This window comes from Pollachius pollachius (assembly GCF_949987615.1).
Source record: "Pollachius pollachius genome assembly, chromosome: 12".
In the NCBI taxonomy this organism is placed as follows: domain Eukaryota; kingdom Metazoa; phylum Chordata; class Actinopteri; order Gadiformes; family Gadidae; genus Pollachius; species Pollachius pollachius.
In genome coordinates this window covers 9,318,658-9,342,568 of record NC_136945.1, presented here as the reverse complement: position 1 = coordinate 9,342,568, position 23,911 = coordinate 9,318,658, and the positions used below count along the sequence as shown (strand labels likewise).

Here is a 23,911-nt window from a genome sequence, read left to right as displayed (position 1 = left end):
AGCAGCCCACAGTCCGCAGTACAGGGATGTGTACAAGGTGTGGATCTGCTGGGTTAAAACCAGGGTTACATGCATGGCTGATGGTCTGGAAGGAGGAGAAAACAGTAAACACTGGTCTTCAGGATGTGGTTCTCAAGCTGTCCTAGACTAGGTCAATTATGAATGAATTATGTGTCTTTGGTCGTATTTCTTGGCTTGTATGAGGGAGGGTTCTTATAACTGATGTGAGGGAGGTCATTGGAGGGATGACCCACCAAGAGCTATTTAATAGGCTTGATTCCATTTTATTCTATTCTATTCTGGTCAAGATGTTGCATCTTATATATCAGTTAAATGGTATAATAAATTACTCTTAATAATTACTATTAAAAATTCAACATTATTATTAATAGTAGTACTAGCAGTAGTATTAGCAGGAGTAGTATTAGTAGGAATAAATACTAACAATCGTAACAATTGCATATTAATCAGATTACAAATAACTGTTTATTCTATTATTCCGTACCTTTCCAGCCGGTTAAATTCAAGTGTTTTTACTGTAGCTAACGGTGTTGTCTCAGCCAACCTTCCCATCCTCTCAGCTAGAAGGAATCCACACTGTCTGGGGGGAAAGGGGTGAGGAACAGCCTACTGAGGGACTGGGGAGAAGGAAGGGGGGGGAAGGGTGTGGAGAAGTCTCAGAATTTGGCTGGTTGGGGGGATGGGGGGTGTGGTGGGGTTACAAAAACAATGGCAGAATTTAAAAACAAAGTTTACAAGCAAAGGAAAAACAACAGGGCCCAAAGAAAATCTGCGGGTGATTGGGTGAGCCGGAATCCTCTTAGCGCTGGTTGGCCGGTGACCCATAGCCCCGCCTTTTCTCTACCTCTTCTTTTTTTAAGTTTCTTTCTCCTCCATTCCTCATTCTCTCCTTCCCCCCTTCCACTGCGGGCCCTAACACAACAGATTGCCCCCCCCCCTCTCCCCACCTTCCCTCCCACCCACACACACACACACACACACACACACACACACACACACACGCACACACACACGCACACACACACAAACACACACACAAACACACACCCTCTCCCTGCTCCCTCCACATGCACAGCCACATCAGGAACGGCTGGCTGCATTATGGCTGCCATTACCGTCTCCCAAGTCATAACAGCCCGAGAACACCCACCTCGACTTCAGCTCCGCCAGGAGGGGGAGGGGCCTGGGAGGGAGGGGGAGGGAGGGGAGAGGGAGAGAGAGAGAGAGAGGTCGCAAGAGCAGGAAAGAGCTAAGAGAGGAACTGGGAGAGTGGGAGAGGGAGAGGGAAAAGGGGAGATGGATAAAGATAGAAAAAGAGCAGCAGAAAGTGAAGTAAAGAACAAAAGTTAAAGAAAGAAGAGAGACAGAGAGAGAGAGAGGGAGAGAGAGGGGGGGGGGGTATACAATACTTTCAGATGTTTATACTATCTGACTTGTTCCAAAGATATCTTGCAGTTCAATGTAGGGTTTTCTCTACGAGTTAATGTGTGAGCTATGCGTCTGTCTTCTCTAAATCAACAGCTAGATAAGATATCTCACACATATGGACTCACACAAACAGACATTCATTGACACACACACACACACACACACACACACACACACACACAGACGCCTAACTAGACTAGTGGAGAACTGGGTCTAAGAAGACATGGTTGTCATAAAATGGCACTTTTAAAAGGGTGGGGGGTGTAGTGTTACACCCAGGATTAGAGGAGACAAGGAGAGGGGAATGGAAAGGCAGAATAGCAGGACCTTTTCAGACCCCCCTTTGTCCAGTGCAACCAGTGACCTGTGGCTAAGTGTTTAAGATACATCCTTCTCCTCAGAGCCGCAAAGCACCATGGGAAAAACACCCCCTCCCCCTAAATGATCAAATACTAACCACTAAATCCTCACTCACTTCAATGCTTGAGTGGTGGCAAACAGGCCGCTGTTCATTTAGACTTTGCTTAAGTGATATATATGTATATCTATTAGGGGGAAAGACACATAGACATGAAAGTTGGGATTGTGTGATGAGATGGGGGCCATGTGATGACGATGATGATGATGTTGTTGAAGCGGATGATGACGAAACCCAGTATTACAATGCATCCATTACCCATGTAACCAAAGCCTTCCTATGTGCATTTTGCTACCTCATTATGTTACTTTGGTTTTTAGTAATTGTATTTGGTTAGAAGGTTTCAGAAATTATGTTAAAAAGTTACATAGAGATCAAACGGAGAGTATTGTTTTTGGTTATATAACTGAAAAAAACCTCACATTCGTTAATCTTGTTTGCATATTATTTGAAAGAAGATTAAGATAAAAGTTGTTATAGAACCAGTAATGGTGAAAATTCAAACCACACCAATCCTTGAGTGTGAAACATCCCCATCACAATCCCCCCATCACTGCAAATAGGGCTTCAGGAATGCTGGGATGCTTGGCTATATTGAACTGGGAAGACCTAGTGGTGGTGGTGGTGGGGGGGGATGGTTTGGACGGCTGGGAGGAGGTATGCAGGGGTGAGGATTTACAAGCCCAGCACCAGACCACAGGGTGCTCTGTACTCGCTGTTTGACCCCCTCTGCTGTCATTTAAACGAGGGTCTAATAGAAATAGTAGTAGGTTGAGGAACGTGTGTGTGTGTGTGTGTGTGTGTGTTTGCGTGTGTGTGTGTATGTGTGTGTGTGTGTGCGAGTGTGTGTGTGTGCGTGTGTGTGTGTGTGTGTGCGTGCATGTGTATGTATGTGTTTGCGTGTGTGTGTATGTCTGTGTGTTTGTGTGTGTATGTGCGCATGCTTGCGTGTGCGTGTCTGTGTGCATGTGTGGGTGTGTGTGTGTGTGTGTGTGTGTGTGTGTGCGTGCGTGTGTGTGTGCAGTTCCAATGAAACCCAGTGTAGAAGAGGCTAATGAAAATATTTTAGGGGGCCGTCTCGTGTTTCCCTAGAGCCAATGTTATTCAACGACGGCACTTTAAACTCATCTAAACAGGCTACTACTCTGTATTCATATGGGTGGGATATTATATTTAATATCTGTGGGACTGTGTGAGTTCAACCCTGTTGGTACATCCGGGTTATTGGTTTTGACATTTCACTATTTTTTATGGGGTACAACGTTATTATCACTTATTTATAATCACATCACGCATTCAGAGGCTAATTTGCATATTTTGCCTGAGAGTTCTTAACGGGGAGTAGATTAACAATGAAGAACTTGCCATTGAAATCTATTCATTCATTCATTGTGTTATATTTTAGTTGACCAGATTGTCACAGAGTGGGGATGCTGAGCCCTCCACTTCCTGGTTGTTTCTTGGTTTCCTGGCAATCCACCACTGTTCAAGTCGACCTTGTTCGCACAAAGTCTGGTGTTAAGGATAGAAGGTGGTGTTTCTCAACTTTTCTTAAACAGGGGGCATTTATTGTGGAGGAGTGAGCGGTGTGGCGAGGGGATGAACATCCTGTCCTCGTCCGCTGGGCTCCGGTACCCGGCCGTGTTTGGTTAGCCGTTATGATTTACGACTTGGGGTTGTTAAATGGGCTTCTACTGCCCCATCGCTCTCCAAACCCAGCAAGGCCGCAAAATTACACTGACGATGGCGGGAACTCCCACTCGTCATTCCCACAACATATTGTCCTGAAATAGCAGGGATAAAGGCAGAGACCGTACCGCTACACCTGTATCAGCATTAACCCCCACTTAGACACACACACACAGATACACTCCAAAAACAGGTAAGAGCACTAATGGTACATTCTCATGACTACTACTATGCCTGCTGCCCCTTGTGTGGGCAGAATAGTAAAAGATGTGTACTGTTATTAAACTCGTTAAATACGCAGGCTGGTTTGGGTCCCGTCAGACCAGAGACAACACCTTATTCATCAGATGTGAGTTCACGTGTTGCCAGTTTCCCTCCTCCTGCATAATTGGAGCAGCATTTCCATTTCGAAGAAATGGCCCAATGTAAACACATTGGATTCCCCACCTTAGCCTTCTGCACTTGCTCCAGCGCACACCTGCCACACACTCTCCACATAGCGCTTCTATATTCACACTCGCTGTTTCACAAACCCACACACTCACTCACTCACGCACCCAAACACAAACACTCAACCATACATTCCTGGTGTACTTGGTGGGCCACTGGATTTCTTTACCAACCCCCGGTGAGACTGACAGGTGTGTGCGTGTGTGTGTGTGTGTGTCCGTCCGTCTGTGAGAGAGTGTGTGTTTGAGTGTGTGTGTGTGTGTGTGCATGTGTGAGTGCACGCACGTGTTTACGTGCGCGCCCGTGTGTGTGGTAATCTGTCCTGAGACCCCCCTCCAATCTTGGTATTTATTAGTTCTGGACAGCTGAGGTGGCAAGCAAAGTCTCTATTTAGCACTTCCTGCTAATTATCATGCACACATGTCGGTGCAGTGCTGAATATGCGCAATTACCTTGGACCGCCCCCATGCCATTTAGTCTCTCTCCTTCCACCCAATGCCCGTCCTCCCTCCCTTCCTCCCTCCCTCCCTCCAACCCCAGCATCTATCCCTATCACCCCCTCAGTATCAAGCCCCTCCCGGTGACCAGTGATCTTAAATAGGGGCCTGCCGCCTGCTTAACACCCATAGGTGCTGCGGCTACCAGTCTGCCAGGCAACGCCGTTCCCCTCTCCGAGCACCACAATGCGTTGCATGTGTGTTAAGAACAGGAGCCCTTGCGCTCTTGCGCCCTGTCTAGGGGGGGCGAGTTTAACCATGACCATTTGTCACATGTTATAGATGCAATGTGAGCCTGCGTCCCCCCCACCCACCCTGATTCCACACGTAGCCCGTGGGATCGGGGGAAATGTCAGCCGTGCAAAGGGTGCCTGGCTGCTATAGTCTTCAGTCGGGCAATGCCCTGAGGTCATCTTTGAGGAATGTGTGTTAATATTCGTCGCTGTTTTTTGTTTATGAATGGTGTGGATCAACACAAGAAGAAGAACATCATCACACTTATATTAATACAATTTGTTGCCTGTTAATACCGTTTGTTGACTATTGGCACCTTTCAGATCACTAACATCCAAAAACAAATATACAAGGGGGCCGTTGATAGGGATTTCAACATGTCATATACACCAGCAGTCATGTACACCAACGAAATGGCATTCCTTCGAATTCCGAAAACACATTTTTCGGAAGCGGCCTAATCAGCAGCTACCCTGATCTTGAGTTTTCCCATTACGTGTGTAAACCTTGTGAGAACATGCAGTCGGGAATATTAGTACCTGCCAGGAAGAGGGGCACTGTAATGAGCAGGTAGTCACTGCTAGTCTGTCTCAATTACCTCTGCACACACTCCCTCTGAGGGAGGCACAGTAAATACCGCTTCCAATACAACCGCTGCTCCTTTGACATGTTTCAGTGAGCTCTTTTAAGGGCAGCGTAGCGTAGTGGCCCAGCACCATTGTGAAAGGAACTGGGTTTGATATTCAACCGGATGTCCGCAGTACGCTGCCAACCTGTGGGCATGCTTAAGCGAGATGCCCAAACCCTCTTCTGCCTGCTCCTGGATGACATGTGTCTGAATTCACTGAACAGTGGAGTAATAGTATGTCTCTAATGTTTATGTTCAGTTCCTAACCTTTGCCTGAATTGCAACTTTCTAGAAAACAAAGGTGTGTCTTGGTTTTTTTTGGATGACTATCAGCGGCCTGTGGGGTGATTGTTGTTTAGAGAAGAGGGATTACAGCCAGCCAAGTCGTTTGTGTTTCAGGGGGCCTTTGGCTAATCTTTGGGAGCATGTGGGGGTACTTTAACGCTGTCATTTGGCCTGTTTTGCGGACCATATAAAACCTATATAGATATCTCTCTGTATCTGGTGATGTAACCATGGCCGTCAGGCTGACGCAGTAGAGAATAAGCCAAACCTAAACATCAAATGCTTAGTCATTTCTTATCAAATGTTTTGGGTGACCTTCCACGTGAATGAAAATGCATATGAGTATCTAATAGATGTTCTGTTAAGTGATGCTGTCCCTGTCTTTAGAGAACTGTCTTCACATTGCGGTCTTTTGTCTTCTCCATGAACCAGACATCCATGCTACACACAAGGACAAAAGATGTCCCATATATCCAAACGTTTCACCAAATACAGTTCAGACGCCTTGTCGTCTGATCGTCTGCACATGGGTGGTCGTTGCAAATTAGGGGACTTCCTTATGCGTTTGTTTAGGAACACGTCGAAGCCACCCCACAAGACAAAGCTAGGTAACCCGCACTCTCTTGTTTATCTTGTTTGGATTCTCTTAGACTCTGAACCAAACACATTTGGTTGCGCATTGCTTTGCTTCTCCGGTTTGTCCTCTGTTTTTCTAGACACTCGGGATTCCTTTAATATAGAGAACTGTTGTCTTTCTTATCCCCAACGTTCCTGCCTATCAGCGCTCGGTAGAGGAGGACAGAGGAGACTTTAAATCACAGTCAACCTATCAACACACCTGTAATTGAGTTTCCCCTCAGTTTCCCTGCGCCCATCTGTTAGGGGTGCTGGACTTTGCGGGCCGTTCGAGGCAGAGTGCATATTAGCAGCGCCCCCCAAACGCCTCTGTAACTTTCTCTCTCTGTGTCACTCACCAGTCACTCTCTATTATATAGATAACTTTGTCTTTACCACTTCCAGGCCTCACTGATGTCTTCGGAAACAAATTCTGCAAGGGTTAAAATACCTTTGGTGGGGAAAAAAGCACAGACTTTGTTTTTCGATTATTTATCTTGGTCAGGTTTGGGCCGCTTGCTCACGTCACATCCAGCCCTTCTTTAGCCCTGACCGCAATTGTTGTTGTTGTCCCTGCCTCATTATTGCCTAGACACAAGGAGCACCTTGGCTTCGGTCCTGTCCGTTTTTGGTTTGTTTGAATAGGGTTTCGCCGTGCGGTGTGGCTTGCTTTAGTTTCCACTGGACGACAATGTTTCTGTGTGGCATAATGGAGCAGAAACCTAAGACGAATATACCTCCCCCTTTTCACCATTTTATTTAGTTGAGTGTGGGAAACGTATGTTTGGATTTGGCTTTGTTTCATTTGTATAAAAACCTCACCTTGTATACATCTGGTTCTCTTCCTGCAGGGTCTAAGGGAGCAGGCGGCCGGCCGTGGATCTTGGAGCTCCGATGCCCGTGGACATGCAGCCACACCAGGGGCTGTATCACTATGAGTCCCCGTCCAGCCAGCCCCAAAGAGGGTACGACACCCCCGTCTGCTGCTTAGTCTACTGCTACTACTGCTAATCATACTGCTACTCTCACTGCTACCAGTAGTACAAATACTGCCACTCTCACTACTACCACTTGTATTAATACTGCTACTCTCACTGCTACCAGTAGTACAAATACTGCTACTCTCACTACTACCACCAATAAAACTACTGCTACTCTCACTGTTACCAGTAGTTAAACTACTATTACTCTCACTTGTACCACAAGAAACAGTCCTTATACTCTCACTGCTACCACTATTAATAATACTGCTGCTGCTCTTACTGCTACCACCAGTTATACAACTGCTTATCTGACAGGAACCACCAGTTCTAGTCATTTTTATTAGTAGTACTTAATACTACCACTACCACTACTACTACTGATGCTACTTCTGTTACTCATACTAATAATTATCCTACTTCTACTAGTTCCACTGCTGCTACTTGCACTAAAGCACATCGTTTTTACCTAAAGAATAATATTGGATAATATTAGATAAATCCATCAAGACTTCAAATGTTAGAACCCTTCCATCTGTAATCTAACTGGTACAGCCACTGCCTCTCTCCTTCACTCCGATTCATTCAAGTAGGCCAATGTTATAATATAGAGAGGAAAACAAATACAGAAAGGGCGATAATCAAGGTGGCAATTTGCAAGAGATAAACACATCAATTTTGGAGGATTTTCAAACTTAAGCTACCTTTTTAACCCCCGCCCCCCTGCCCTGATATCCCCCTGGGTGAAAGGACCCAGGTCCCATAGCAATTGTTGTGGAGATAGATAGCCCCAGCTCAGGCCCTTCACTCCTCCCCCCCTGCCCCTCCCTCCCTCCCTCCCTCCCCCTCACCCTGGGCTAATGCCACCCAGGTTGCGGGTGGACTCGGCCCCTCGCTCGCTCTCCCTCTCCCTCTGACAGCTGCTAATTACAGGCTGACCAGGCCCCGCTGTGCTCTGCATGACTGCCCCGCGCAGGCTCAGGTTACCCGGTGAGAGAAAGAGAGGCAGATAGAGAGACACAGAGAGTGTGTGTGTGTGTGTGTGTGACAGAGAGAGAGAGAGAGAGAGAGAGAGAGAGAGAGAGAGAGAGAGAGAGAGAGAGAGCGATGGGAAGAGGAAAAGGTGGGTGGGCAGGAGAGAAAGACGAGCGACGAGAGAATGGGAGGGGGCTAACATGGAAGAGAGATAGCAATGGACGGTGGGGCAGATTTGTGGACATGAATCATGGGACAGAGAAAGAGAGAAAGCAACAGAGAGAGGGAGAAGGGGAAAGAGAGAGGGAGAGGGGGCGAGAGAGAGCGAGGGCAGTGGAGGGAGGTATAGACAGGGGGAGGCGAGGGATACCGGCGTAGTGGATTAGAGTGGACAGATTAAGCTTCTGTGTGGAATACACGTTGTGTTGAAAGAATTAGAGTCCTGAAAAGAAGACTTAGAAGGTGGTCAGATGAATGAATCCTGGTACGCAGAAGAGAGAAAGAAAATTGGTATAGGAGGGGTTGAAAAGAGAGGGAAAGTAAAGCAGGTTTTGGAGAAAAAGGGTTGGGAGTGATGAGTAGAGGACAGATAGAAATTCATTGGAACCCTGGGAAGTTTCAGAGCAGCTTCGCTCTCTTCAGGGTTGGTAGAAGAACACAGAGGAACAGTTGTGCCTCAGCTCATGAGCGATGTGCCATCTAGTGGTCAGAGTGAAATATCACATCAACTGTTGCATTTTTGCATTCAGTCTGAGTAGGTTCCTCTGCAACAGGGCTCCAATTTTTTCCAAGTCCTTTTTTATTTTATTTTCATCTACTCAAACTTTTACCCTTAAAATCAATCAACTATACAGCTGTCATCCCGTCCGTTTAGACATCACAATGAATCAACACAACGATACATTGACATTTAGGGCATTTAACAGACGCTTTTAAATGGATATTTGTCAGAAGAAAGAGAAACAATATATCCCTGTCAGTACAATCAAGGTATTAATAGAAACACGTGCTAAGCATTTACACAATTGGTAGGTTCACCCATTCCCTGAATACAACAAGCGAGCTAGGATAAGATTCTACAAAAAGTACTATTTTTAAGTGCCAGGACGTACAACATACAATTAGAGCAAGGGAGGGGTGTTTTGAGGAGAGTAAGGGAGGTGAAGGCGCGGTGGGGGTAAGGGGGGAGGCCATGCAGAGTCCAGGTGAACTCTGAACAAGTGAGTCTTGAGTCCTGTCTTCTGTCCTCTAAACTGTCTATCCATCGTCTGATCTCCAGCCTCGCCCCGTCCGGCTGCTCTTCATACAGCGAAGTGTCGTCGCAACGCGGCGTGCTCCACAACGGCCCCTCCCAGGACTGCCGAGCCATGTACAACCCTGTGACCCAGCAGCCCAGCATGACCCCGGGCCCTGGCCCCGGGTCACAGGGCCACGGCTCCTGCATGAACCAGTACATGAGGCCTCCGATGGGCCCGCCTCCACCTCCACACAGCATGATGAACCACCGGGGCATGATGCCCAATGAGGGTGAGTGTTCGTCTCCTACCACAGATCTGATTGGCTGCTGTCAGAGGGCCATGTTCCTCCACAAGTACAAATCACGCCATTAGTGCAGCATGAGTGTCATTGCTGATCGCTTATTCGAGCTCCTACACCTACTGGGGAAATTATGCATAGAAGGGGAGAGTAGCAAAGCTCCGGTACATTCTCTTTTTTTCACAACAATCAGCTAGGAGGAACCGAAGATCAAACTAGCAACCTTCCTGTTACACGTCAACCCACTCTACTCCACCTGAGCTAGTGTAGCCCTCACAATCTATATATATATATATGTATATATTGTGTCTGTGAGTACCAACAGAACTATGTCGTCATCAATCAATCACAGATCATCATCAACGATAACAGTCAGCACTGTGGTGCATCGTTGATTAGACCCAATAAACCACATGCTGCTTCCAAGTATAATGGTCATAAGTATGGATCAGTGCACAGTTGGTTTATATGTGTGAACTATGTGGTGAGTTTTAAAACAGGCCAGCTGTCTGTCTGTATGTTTGCATGTATTTTTCTGTTTGTTTGTCTGTCTGTCTCTCTGTCTCTATTTGCCTTATTGTTTGGCCGGCTGTGCTCTTATGGCTGTCCTTGGTGTTCAACAGGTGGCAGCAGCTCCCCCTACTGTAGCCAGAACATGATGTCCTCTAACCATGGCTTTTCCCATGGCCAGCCGTCCTCTGATCAGATGGGCACAGGGGACGGTAAGGCAGCCAGCCTCCTCCTGTGTAAACATGTTGCCCAGTGACTTAGCAGACCTTCACCGCTGGATGTCAAGCAACTGGATGTCACCGACATGACTTTAGCTCCAGCTTCGTCTTGATATTTTCTTTCTTCCGTGTTTGATTATAGAACTCTTTCACACAGGCAACATAATCTGAAAAACACTGTCGTTTCTCAAAACATGTGTGTCACATATGTGTCACAGTAAGAAAACGTAACTAGTGCCGCGCGATTTATGCCCCGAGTGATCACTGAGCCCTCACACTACATCTGACAACCCAATGACACCTACAATAAACACTGATAAATCAGCACCTCTCAACACCCCACTGTCTCGTTGTTGTGGTCCGCCTGGGCCCCTGCAGGCTCCCGGTTCTCCACGCCGCGCTCCATACTGAAGCTGAGCAAGAAGCGGGCGCTGTCCATCTCCCCTCTGTCGGACGCCAGCGTGGACCTGCAGACGGTGATCCGCACCTCGCCCAACTCCCTGGTGGCCTTCGTCAACGCCCGCTGCAACCCCAGCGGGGCCAGCTCCTATGGGCATCTGTCAGTGGGGGGCATGAGGTCAGTCGCTGCACTCTGCTCGCTCCTTTTGAAGGAAAACTCCCCACCCCTATGACAAGATGTTTTAGCTGAAATGTGATCTGGTGCAGCCTGGTATGAATCTCGACTTCAATGCACAACGTTTTAAAACATAGAGTAAGATGTAAATATGAACTCAGAATGCCTTAAATGGGTTAAAAAATGTAAATAAATAAACGGTATAAATACAAATAATATAAATTGTTACTAACAGCTTTGGACAGAGAGCTGTCAAACATTCTGGCTAACCTCTCTCTCTCTCTCTCTCTCTCTCTCTCTCTCTCTCTCTCTCTCTCTCTCTCTCTCTCTCTCTCTCTCTCTCTCTCTCTCTCTCTCTCTCTCTCTCTCTCTCTCTCTCTCTCTCTCTCTCTCTCTCTCTCTCTCTCTCCCTCCCTCCCTCCCTCCATCCATCTCTAACATGTCCATCCAACCTCTCTGGACCCCCCCAGCCCGTCCCTGGGTTACTCTGGCTCCATGAGCTACCAGTCCAGAGTGCAGGGCTCCATGTATGGAGGAGGAGTCAGAACCCCCATGGGAGGACACACCCCAGGGCCCTGCCACACTCCCCGCCTGCCCCCCCACAACCCTCGGCTCCACGCCCAGCCCAAGCACGGCCATGTAAGGCTGCCCGCAATCACACACACACACACACACACACACACACACACAGTATCACACTCCTTAACGCTTTTTCTGAAAGAGTTATTTTTCTTTTATTTAAACTTATTTAATTTTTTTTTTTAACTTTTTTACTTTTACTTACTTTCATTGATGCTGCAGCCAGCAGCATCAATGAACATACAACCAGGTTACGATACAAATGTAAACAGAAAGGACGGTTAAACTTGCAAGTTACTATTACAGTGATAGGAAGAGGTCTACAGATGCATTTAACCGATGTGGGACACAAACAAGGAAACAACAACCAAAAGAAAGAAAGTCTTCTTACTACAATGCAAAAGGGGAGCTGCTGATTGGAGGGCTGCTAACTCAGTGGTTTGTGTTTCTGCTGCCCCTGCAGCTGAAGACAGAGCCTGGGCTTAGCAGTGTGATGGATTGCATCAATGTGAAGAGCCTGGAGGAGAGATCTGAAGGAGACATGGCCAGTCCGTCCTCCACTGGCACACAGGTAACAGAAGAGCATTTGGAAAATACACCAGATTTTCCATTGATTTTACTCTTAAGTATGTACTTGTACTGTTATTTCCATGCCACCAAGGTTCTGTTTCCACTGAAGTGTGTGTGATATGTGTGTGCGTCTCATGCTCATGCTGCGATATGTGTGTGTGTGTGTGTATGTGTGCAGGACCCCCTAATGGGTCTCCTGGATGGCCGAGATGATCTGGACAAGGACGATGGCAAGCAAGAGCCAGAGGCTATCTATGAGACCAACTGTCACTGGGAGAGCTGCAACAAGGAGTTTGACACGCAGGACCAGCTAGTCCACGTAAGATAGAAAAACACACCATACCACACCATACCAAACCGCACTATATCGCACCACACTATAGCACACCATAACATACCACACCAAGGGCGTAGGAACCGGGGGGGACGGAGGGGACGTGTCCCCTCCAATATCGGAGACAGGCGCATTTGTCCCACCTAAAAATTATACCGGATCTGTCAGGTTTCCAATATGTGTCCCCCCCAATGTTAAACTCATTCCTACGCCCCTGTACCACACCATACCATACTGCACCACACACCACCACTGATTTCTCATCACATTTAGATAGACTGACAAATTCGGATTGAGAAAGCAGGCAGTTAAATCAGACTCATCATTTCATTTGAAGCTACGATTGACTCTGATCAATAAATGTGTGTGTGTGTGTGTGTGTGTGTGTGTGTGTGTGTGTGTGTGTGTGTGTGTGTGTGTGTGTGTGTGTGTGTGTGTGTGTGTGTGATCCATAGCACATAAACAACGAGCACATCCACGGGGAGAAGAAGGAGTTTGTGTGCCACTGGCAGGAGTGCTCGCGGGAGCAGAGGCCTTTCAAGGCCCAATACATGCTGGTGGTCCACATGCGCCGTCACACCGGGGAGAAGCCACACAAGTGCACAGTGAGTGTCTCTCTATCACTGCCTCTCCCTCTCTTACTAGCGCGTGTGTGTGTGTGTGTGTGTCAGAGATGGAAATTAACTTTTTTGCCCACCAGCCACTGTGGTAGGTAGATTTAAAAATCTACCAGCCACTCATCTTTTTTACCAGCCACTTTTTAGACGCTATATAAGTTTTTAATATATGCATACATTTTAAACAATATAATAGTAACACTAGATAAGAAAAGTGTTTTTCATACACATCATTTTTTCCATCAGAAGTGATTTTTACTGTAAGTAGGCGCTACCAAGGAACTGAGTTGAAAATGTTACACTCTTACCGCATATGATAAACAATACACAGGTATCTGCCATGTTAAGTCATGTTTATTTCAAAGGTGTTACGATGATAAGTTTGGGGATAATTCATCTATACAAAGTATTTTCAATAAAAAACAAATTGACATATTAACAATAAAACACCATGCATGGCTACACCATCATAGGTCAATAGGAATATTTGTTTTTTCAGTGCACTGGCCTTTTAATTTCTTCAATTCAACCAGATGTATAATGAAATCTGCCCCTATAATGCAACAGATGTATCATCTCGGTAGAGGAAGACTCATACTCTGCCTATGTATTCGAAATTAAACATTTGAAAACAGACCATGAAGAAACAAGAACAAGAAACAATGACTTAATAAGTGCATTAAACATATAGGAACTCGTTAGCGTATCTGTTTGTGTACGTTCGCTATGCAGCCCTGCTATTGCGCATTCACAGACTGGCTTTTGTCAAACGAATACCCGGTCAATGATGGATTTAATATGGACACAAACGACTAAACATTGGATCTTTGTATGGATTTATATGCACGTTACGGGATGAATTGATAAGCTCCTGTAAGGGCTACGATGGCACGGATGACAGCTGATTTGGAACGGAACAACAGCAAAGTAAGGAACCCCGACTGTTGTACTGTTCAATTATTAATGTTGTTTTAGAACGAGTATTGGAATACTCGCTCGGAATATCCAACAAGTATTCTAAGCCTGTAAAATGGTATTCGGGACAGCCCTACGTCTTAGCACACACACTTGACATCTGTTTTGACCAGACTGACAGAAAGCAGCTGTTTGCCAAACAAGTGAGCAGAGCTCTAAGGTTAACCAACATGCTAGTTTTTCGACAGCAACAAACTATTGCATCAGGCCTAATAGAAAATAAAAAATTAACTTACGTGCAGTGACATTCGAAGTCTTGATTGCATTTCGAACTAACTTCTATCAAGCTGGGCTGTTTTGAGGCTAACGAGCGTCCACATCGCTGTCGTGGTTTCGGGCGCTGATTTTCCCTTGGCAATTTTCAAAACGTGAAGGTGACTTTTTGAGGACTCGTGGTCCTCCACGGCTTCCAATTTTAGGTTTTGTGTCCCACTCACAAAACTATTGGACCTGTGGCCATCCGAAGCATGTTTACACAGAGAGCACAGAACATTGTCTGGCTCGTCCCGTCAAACAACAGCCGGTCACGGTGATGCCCACTGTCCGATGTTCGCCATCTCTCTTCTTTTTGGGGACGACAGCCGTACTATCATCCGCCACCTGTACCTGGCCTACACTCTCCTCAGCTGTTCTCTTTCTTCCGGTGAGGAAAAACAAAATTGCTTTCTCTAGCAGTTTTTTCTTTATATGTCAATAATTAGCCTAGCATACTATACCGAATGTTGATACCGGCATATTTTCTCTATGGTTACCGGTTTATTATCCCGGATGTTGACAGTCGCAGTTCAGCAAAAGAGGCGTAGAAGAAGAAGGGGGCCGGATGTTGACAGTAATGGTTGTGGAACTGTGCAGCAGCGCCGTATGACGAATGTATTAAATATGCAAATTTGATCGGACCTGACTTGAAAGTATTACCCGACACAGTGGCGGGTGAAGGGACACAATTCACCCGCCACCATACAAATCCACCCGCAAATGGCGTGTGGCGGGTGTTAATTTCCATCCCTGCTGTGTGTGTGTGTGTGTGTGTGTGTGTGTGTGTGTGCATAGGCCCTCCACTGTGCGGGTGTCTGGTGTAGGAGTTGAAACATCCTCCTCTTAATCTTGCTTGACATTCCTCAAATAATTCTGCTTTCTCTCTCTCTCTCTCTCTCTCTCTCTCTCTTTCCAACAATTTTTCCTGCAACTATTCCATCATGTTTTAAAATAAACAACAACTTGACATCTGCTCTGCCCTACTTCAGATGTTTTGTCTCTATTTCACGCAAACCAGTGAACGGAATTATGAACCGGTCTGCCAACAGCATTTTCTGTCAACAGCACTTTTTAATGAAGATGGTTCATCAACAGGCTGCATCTGTTCTTCTTTTATATCTGATGTATTGATAATGACTATAGAGAGACATGCAGAAGAGGCTAAAGTAGGCCAGCTTCCATGTGTCAGCTCCTTGTGACCTATAAACAAGGCCTAGTTTTGGTGCTGATACTATCAGTGTGTGTTTTAAAGTCAAAGAGTGCTACTATAGTCCCTCTTAGTTTCGTATTTGTTCCCCTTCCTTTCCTGTGATCAATATGATAATGTCTTCATTTAAGCTTCAATGTGCATTTAAAGTAACAGAATAATTGTCTAATACAAATAATGTTTATTTCTGAAGGATTTTTTTCGAATAAATGTATTCTTAACTGTGCTCTTTTTCCTATTTAATAATAATAAATGCTTTGTATTCAAATTCAATGTGATTAATATTTATCTTCCTGTTGAATGTGTGTGTGTGTGTGTGTGTGTGTGTGTGTGTGTGTGTGTGTGTGTGTGTGTGTGTGTGTGTGTGTGTGTGTGTGTGTGTGTGTGTTAGTTCGAGGGATGTAACAAGGCCTACTCCCGTCTGGAGAACCTGAAGACCCATCTGCGGTCCCACACGGGGGAGAAACCCTATGTGTGTGAACACGAGGGCTGCAACAAGGCCTTCTCCAACGCCTCGGACCGGGCAAAGCACCAGAACCGCACGCACTCCAACGAGGTACAGTCATCGGGACGTCCATCTGAACAACATCGGGGATTTTACCCTACTACATGTTGATCACAGAAAATATTAATAATCCCTCTGTACTAAAAGGATAAACAATATCACTTTTCTTCCTAAATAGATGATCCGAATGAAAACATTGACTACTCATATTGACTCATATTTGACATTTATTGTAGTTTTCACCTTTTTGCATAAACCAAACTGATACCAACCAAACATTTATCCTGTAGAAACCGTACGTGTGTAAGATCCCGGGCTGCACCAAACGATACACAGACCCCAGCTCTCTACGGAAACACGTGAAGACGGTCCACGGCCCTGAAGCCCACATCACCAAGAAGCACCGAGGAGACACCGGGCCCCGAGCACCTGGCTCAGCGCTGACCCCCGGGGGCCCCAACTCTGAACTGCTGCTGGAGAAGGAGGAGACACGCCGGGAAGATTGTAAACTATTAGCCCCCGAATCTTCTTTGGTAAGCAATTCAGCATCCTTCAATTATTTGTTGTTTGTACATACATATTTAGTTGAGTTATTTTAGGATAATGAAAAACATTCTCCAATTCAAATGGCATATCGTCTCTTCTCAGAAATCCCAGCCCAGCCCTGGCGGTCAGTCGTCCTGCAGTAGCGAGCGCTCGCCACTGGGGAGCGCCAACAACAACGACAGCGGGGTTGAGATGAACCTGAACGCGGCGGGGAGCCTGGAGGACCTCACTGCCCTGGAGGATGGGGTGGCAGGAGGAGGAGGAGGAGGAGGAGGAGGGGAGGCGGGGAACGCAGCGTGCACCATCGGGATGTCAGCCCAGGCTCTGAAGAGGCTGGAGAACCTAAAGATCGACAAACTGAAGCAGATACGCCGGCCCACTCCGCCAGGCCGCTGTGCCGGCAGCAAGCTGCCCGCTCTGCCTGGTGAGACTGCATACTGTGCTGCTGTTCAATAATTGCTGTGGAACCAATTAGGGCTGAACGATATATTACTTACTTTTTTTAAGGATTTTTTTTAGGATTTGTTACTAGAGATGGGCGATATGGCCTAAAATCCATATTGCGATATACATTGCAGCCTCTTGCGATAACGATATATATCACGATATAAAATCATAAAATAACCGTTTCAGAACAGGTTACATAGACCCTAAGGAAAGCCAAACTGCTAAATGTATTTAAAAAAAAGAGAAATATAGTATGTCATTTCGAGAACATTTATTGTGAAACACTGTAATCATACAACATAATGTTGCAGATAAATAAAATTAGTATTGGGTTTCTTTCCTTTAGTGCAAACCATTCTAAAAGGCACTACACTTAGTTTAAGTCCTTGGTTCTTAAATGCCACCCAAGATGCAGAGAACAGGAAAAACGGGTGTCTTTCTAGATAAGGAACAGACACTGTACTGACAATTAGGGATGGGCATGATTAATTGATGATCGATCATTGATTGTTAAGATTTTTGTCGATTATGTGATATTTTTAACCATCAAAAGGAGGTTGACCCAGCCGGAGAGGTGGTCTCGGAGACGTTGCTCAACATGGAGCAAAGAGGAGACGGAACGTCTTTTGGATATTTGGGTCCGATATCCAAAAGACATTCCGTCTCCTCTTTGCTCCATGTTGAGCCACCACCCGACGGTCCGACAAAAGCAAGTAAAAAGTATGCTGGAAAACATAACTTAAAAATGCCGATGCATTTAACACATTCCGAGTCAGGATGAGGGAGAAGGAGTTGGACCAGTCCGCAGATCAATGTATATCACGCTGGATATCCATGATTGTTGACTTTCACCGGTGCTTCCCCCCCCCCTCCTCCTTTTTCTTTAACGCTTTATAACGCCCCAGACCTTTTTGTCCAATGATTTAACCCATTCAGACCGGATCACGCATCTGTGCGTGTTTACATTTAAGACCGGATTGCGCATCAAGGCGTGTTTACCATTAACCCATTTGTACCGGCTGCGCGGAGCAACATTGTATCTACTAGATACAATGTTGCGCCGCACAGCAGCCGGTACAAATGGGTTAACGTTCTTTGCACACATGCAGGTTTGTTGACGAATTCTGGCACTGTTGCGAAAATTGCAATGTGAAAAGGAATTGCACCAAACCAATAATTAAACATTGTATTTTGCGTCATCAACATGCATTATCGCGATAGAGCCATAGAATTAAAATCTCTATCGTAGGCCATTTTTGTATCGTTTATATCGTATATCGTTTATATCGCGCATTACTATTTGTTACTATTACTGACTGGAGATCAGTAAGATTTGTATATATTTTTAATTTTTTTTTTAATTTTAATTCAATAGTTTCATAAAGATGTTATAATATCAATTCATGTATCAATTAATCTCAACGTATAGGCCTGACCTAAAGGAAAGAGCCGTTTATATGTTGACTGCTTGCTTGTTTAGTGAATAATACAGAACATAAGGAACTTTAAAAAGAAAAATCGCACACTAAATCGCAATCGCAATAATGGTCGTAATAATCGCAACTCGATTGATCATTTCCCCTAATCGTTCGGCCCTAGAACCAATCCTATTGGTTGGAGATGTTTGGCCGTTGCCTCAGTGCTCACCGATACGTCTCCTCCTTCTTCTAGGTTCAGGGGAAATGATCGGGATGTGCGCGCCGTCTCCGCTCCTCTCAAACCGCCGCGTTATGGAGCTGTCCAATCACGACATGGCAGGGGGAGGCGCCATGAACTGCTCGGCCAATGACAGGCGAGGGAGCGGCACCAGCAGCCTGAGCTCCGCCTACACAGTGAGCCGCCGCTCCTCCATGGTGTCCCCCTACCTGTCCAGCCGCCGGTCCAGCGAGGTGTCCCAGCTGGGGGGAGCCGGAGGCACTGGGTGTCACCTGGTGGGGTCGGAGCAGGCGGGTGGTGACCCGCTCTCCCCAGAGATGAGTCGCAGGGGGGTCCCCTGTCAAGGGGGTCTGCCCGGCCTGCCCAGCCTCACCCCCGCCCAGCAGTACAGCCTCAAGGCCAAATACGCCGCCGCCACCGGCGGCCCGCCCCCGACGCCCTTGCCCAACACGGAGACCCCCAGCGCCCCTGTGCGGCGAGGCGGCTACCTGTCCGACTACCAGCCTCTGCCCCCGTTCCTCCAGGGCGGCCCGCGCCGGCACAACGCCAACACCGAGTACGGCACGGGGGTCATCTACCCGCACCAGGCCCCCGGCAATGCCCACCGCAGGGCCAGCGACCCCGTGCGCTCGGTGGGCGACCCCCAGACCCTGTCCAAGGCCCAGCGCTTCAGCAGCCTCAACAACGTGGCCATGATGGGACGCAGGAACGCGCTGCAGCACTGCGGCTCCGACGCCAACGTGGCGCGCCACATGTACTCCCCGCGGCCGCCCAGCATCACGGAGAACGTCATGATGGAGACCATGGCCATGGAGCCCAGCCACAGCTCGGCAGACTCCAGGAGCCACTCCATGATGATGGCCCCTGGAGACAGGGGCTTCATGGGATACCCATCGCAGCAGCAGCAGCAGCAGCAGCAGCAGCAGCAACGCCATGCTTTGGGTGGTGGGTGTGGAGCAGCCAACCAGCTATCTCCCAGCCATGATGCCCTGGGTTGCCCAGACCCAGGCTACATGCAAGGGCACTATCAGAATCAGCAGGGCGACGTGGGCCCCAGGGGCAGTGGGGTTCAAATGGGTCAGGCGGGACCTATCCATCCAGAAGGCATGTCTAATAATCTCCTCCAGCAGGCTGAGTACAGCATGAGCACCTGCCAGTTGAGTCCGTCGGGGCCCCATTACCCCGGCTTGAGCCAAGGCGGTGAGGCCAGGGCCATGACGGGCCCCTGGGGGGAGAACCACAACCAGATCCCCGTCTCCTCTCACGCCCTCGTGAACCAAGGGAGGATGCAGTACGCCGACGCCAGCATGCAGACCCAGCAACAGGCCCTGTACAGCAGCCCGGATGGAACCCACAAACTGGTCATCAAGCCTGAGCAGCAGTTCCACCCGGGGATGGGCATCGGAGACGCCTGTCGCAACGCTAAGCTTCAGCAGCAGCAGCAGCGCTCTCTTGCCCAGCAGGCTCAGGGCTACCCTGCACAGGCAGGCCAGGTCATGATGAGGACCACCAACAACCCCAGCTGTGACTTCAACAACCAGGGGGATCCACAAGGGCAGGCCGGGCAGACCCCTTTCCCCAGCGGAGGAGGCCTGAACGTGGGCTGCGGTGGCACCGTGGTGCTGCCCGACGGACGCAGGTCTCAGACTCCCATGATGCAGGTGAAGGAGATGATGGTCAGGAACTACGTCCACTCCCAGCAGGCGCTGATGTGGGAGGAACAGCGGCAGCAGGTTGGAGTCAAAGCCCCGCCACTTTCGGACACCATGGACATGGGGGGTCCGACGGCAGTGCTGCAGCACAGTCCCCAACAACAGAACCAGAACCTGTACTCCAATCAGCCCTATCCTTCTTACCCCAACCAGAACCTCCTGATGAGCCCCCCGGCCCATGGCAGGGGTCCCGGCTCGGTGCAGCCTAAAGAGCAGCAGCTGGCGGGGCTCCAGGGCTCGTGCTACGGCCAGGAGATGGTCGTCCCCCGACCCCCGCAGGGACGCAAGCCCCTCAGCCGCCAGAACAGCCTGACTCAGCAGTCAGCTGCTGAAAGCTACATGGGTAGCCCCCCTCAGCTCAGCCCCGTCCACTCCACCTCAAGCCCCCGACGCACCGTCCGACTGCCACCCGTCCAGCACCCACACCAGCCACAGAGTGAGATGTTCTCGCCTTCGAACAACAACAACATTTACTACTCAGGGGGGGACATCCACATGGACATGGAGAAGCACATGGACCCCCAGAGCGGGCCTTTTATGAACCAGCAGCACAACATGTTGAGCAGCCGATCGGCCGCCCTGGCCCCGTACCCCGAGTCGGGCCCCATCTCCAACGCCTTGGAGAATCTGGACCTGGACAACGCCCACATAGACTTCGCCTCCATCATCGACGACACCGAGTCCTTTGGTTCGCTCCACGCTCTCGAGGGCCTTCCCGGCTCTTCGTCCCAGGCCTCGTCGCGCCTCACCACCCCGCAGACCTCGGTGACTCTGGCCCCGGGCTCAGGACTGTCCAACATGGCCGTGGGCGACATGACGTCCATGCTGACGTCGCTCGCCGGCGAGAACAAATACTTAAACACGCTGTCTTAGAAAGGAGGAGGGGAAGTCCATAGACTTAATTCACACAGATGCCTTGGCCAGTAATCAGAAACAGACAGATCAAACGGACAAAGGGATGGTTTGGTTGTCGGCTGTCTCTGCGTGTCTTACGAAAAGGGCAGTCAAATCCAGAGCCTTAAGACTGCGACTATAATGTTTGACATTGCGCTGCTTATGAAGAGTGAGAGACAAAGCTGGGGTATAGGTATTTGGAGAATGTATGAGTGAGAGATATTTTTACAGGAAGTATTTCCAGATATTTCTGGGCTTTTCTTCTCCCAAAGGACTTCTTATCTGGACCACGGGTCTAGTCCAGCTCAGACCCGTGGTTTATTGCTGCGATCAGTCGGGAGGTAAAACCTGTTGAGTTTGAAATGATGATCTCCACATGAAAATAGCAATAATATGTTCCAAGGAGCCCGGGTCTTGTGGTGAGCCTCACTTTTCGAAATGTTTCGTCTGAAATTAGAAACTTTGCCCAAAACGTTAAACCAAATGTGCCTAGTTGCCTTTCCTCTATGTCGTGTTTTCTCATTACCATGGTACACCTCTTTGCCTTTCGTAAGATAGGAAACCACATGCCTGATATAAGGTTGATTAATGTACATTTGCCAAACCGGAATTCCAGCTGTATAGGAGTGTGGCTAAAAGTAGAGAAAAATGTGTATATGTAAATATGTTTTATATGATTTCATATATGCTTTGTATGTGACAATGTAGACAATTTGCTGTACTCTCTCACAAGATGCAGGTCAACAGAGCAGGCTGTTTAAAAGGACAGATTGAAATGAGAAGAAATAATAACCCTTTTGGTTGCAAGAGGCTAGCAATTCTCCTGTGCTTTCAGTTATTCATCTATTTTGCTATTGATTTTCCATTGACAGGGAACAAGTCTTGCGTAATATCAGTATTTAAACGTTGTGCACGCGCACATATGAAACTTGACACCCGTATGTAGAGACACATGCACATACACAAACATGCACATAGACATTGAACACAGCTACAATATCACAGGAGGTTTCATTATTGTGTTGTACTGTAAATATTCCTAAAGCAGCTGTTTATGATTTTATAAGTGATGTGTTGTTTTTTTAAGCAGAAATGCAGTTTTGGCCCATCTCTATCTATGCTTTGTGTGTTGTGGACAGCCACAACAAGAACAAACCTCAAATGTGTGCACCAATCTCCTCCGATGGTTTCAGGTCATTCAATCCACATTGACTTTGCCTTGGGACTTAAATTTGAAATAATGACCACATTCTGCTGTTGTAGATGTGTTAGGGGTCCAACACCCATATAGTTATCACATTCTGGGGCACAAGAGGTGCATTACTGTTGCACTCATAAATATTTTGATAGGCATTCATGATGATGGCTGGACGGATTACTGTGGTATTGCACTGGCTACAGCACTGTGTACAAATATATATAAATATCTATTCATTGATGATTCATGAAAAACTCACTTTTAGTTACGATAAAAACATACTATGGTACTGTTTTTTAAGTGATTTAAGACGGCCTGGAACAACCAGTGGCTGCATGGAAGTGATATTTGACAATTTATGAAGTATTAATAAGAATTAACATTTGGTTTAAAGATCTTGTGTTTGCAAGAAAACACAATTTACCAAAGACAATTCAAACCAACAGTTGTTTTTTTCAGAAAAAGGTGCAGGGCTAGTCGAATGTTAACAAAACACTAACATCAGCAATAAGGGCATGGACATTAATAGTTAGTGCTGGTTTTTATTTTAGAATGTATGACATATTTGTATAAAAGTACCTTTTTTTTCTTAATGAACTTCATAGACGTTGGCTATTTTCTGTGTGTGTTTTTGATACCTGCCATCCCCCAATCAGACTTTTTTGCGGGCAAAAGAATAACATGTTAAGCAATAAAGAGTTATAATAGTAGCGTAACTATATTACACAAAAAAAACAAGTGTTATATTTTGCGTACAATTTTCTACATTTTTATAGAAATGTACTTTATTTTACCAGTCTATGAATAAATATGTTCAGCTTGTGATGAGGGTACTCTGGATGTTTTTTTCTCAATAATTGCTTCATGTGACATTAGATCTGCGTCATTTTAAAGTCCCTATATTGTGTCATCGGACAAGGACACAGGATTGTGATGTTGAAAAAACATTTATGTTAAAAGATGGTACACTGATAGAAGGATGTGTTGCCATGGAGGTGAGTGTGTGTGTGTGTTGATGGCTATACGGCTTAACCTGTTGCACGTTGATTGCTCAATGTGCAACAGGTGTGCAGCCTCCCAGCCCCAGAGTCCAATCAGTCTGACTCAGGCCAGGTTGGGCTTCTTAAACCAGTAGCACCATCCCCCACGCCAAACACCCCCCCCCCTCCATAAAAATGATTACATTGACTGGTCTCTGATCAGGTTAACCATGCCCAACAGACTCCTTTCCTGGGTGGCAAAACCATAAATGCCCAACCCCCATTATCCCCACACCTCCCCAGGGTTACCTGCCAACCAACACTCCCCCTCCATCCTGGAGACCGGCGTCCTGAGCTGCTGCCTTGACTGGCAGAGGT

The 23,911-nt window shown here is 47.1% G+C and overlaps 1 protein-coding gene across 1 annotated transcript in view; it reads left to right on the top strand.

Annotated features, from left to right (window-relative positions):
- The window catches only part of gli1 (GLI family zinc finger 1), a 45,161-nt gene extending 21,909 nt beyond the window's left edge, over nucleotides 1–23,252 (top strand). Inside the window, exons 2-13 of the mRNA XM_079748171.1 lie at nucleotides 7,117–7,230; nucleotides 9,500–9,747; nucleotides 10,380–10,478; nucleotides 10,863–11,061; nucleotides 11,529–11,697; nucleotides 12,101–12,208; nucleotides 12,386–12,526; nucleotides 12,997–13,146; nucleotides 15,987–16,151; nucleotides 16,391–16,633; nucleotides 16,749–17,070; nucleotides 18,765–23,252. Of these exons, the coding sequence (XP_079604297.1) occupies nucleotides 7,160–7,230; nucleotides 9,500–9,747; nucleotides 10,380–10,478; nucleotides 10,863–11,061; nucleotides 11,529–11,697; nucleotides 12,101–12,208; nucleotides 12,386–12,526; nucleotides 12,997–13,146; nucleotides 15,987–16,151; nucleotides 16,391–16,633; nucleotides 16,749–17,070; nucleotides 18,765–21,334 (4,485 nt within the window). The 5' untranslated portion in view covers nucleotides 7,117–7,159 and the 3' untranslated portion in view covers nucleotides 21,335–23,252. The remainder of the gene's footprint in view (nucleotides 1–7,116; nucleotides 7,231–9,499; nucleotides 9,748–10,379; nucleotides 10,479–10,862; nucleotides 11,062–11,528; nucleotides 11,698–12,100; nucleotides 12,209–12,385; nucleotides 12,527–12,996; nucleotides 13,147–15,986; nucleotides 16,152–16,390; nucleotides 16,634–16,748; nucleotides 17,071–18,764) is intronic.
- Nucleotides 23,253–23,911: the final 659 nt, after the last annotated feature.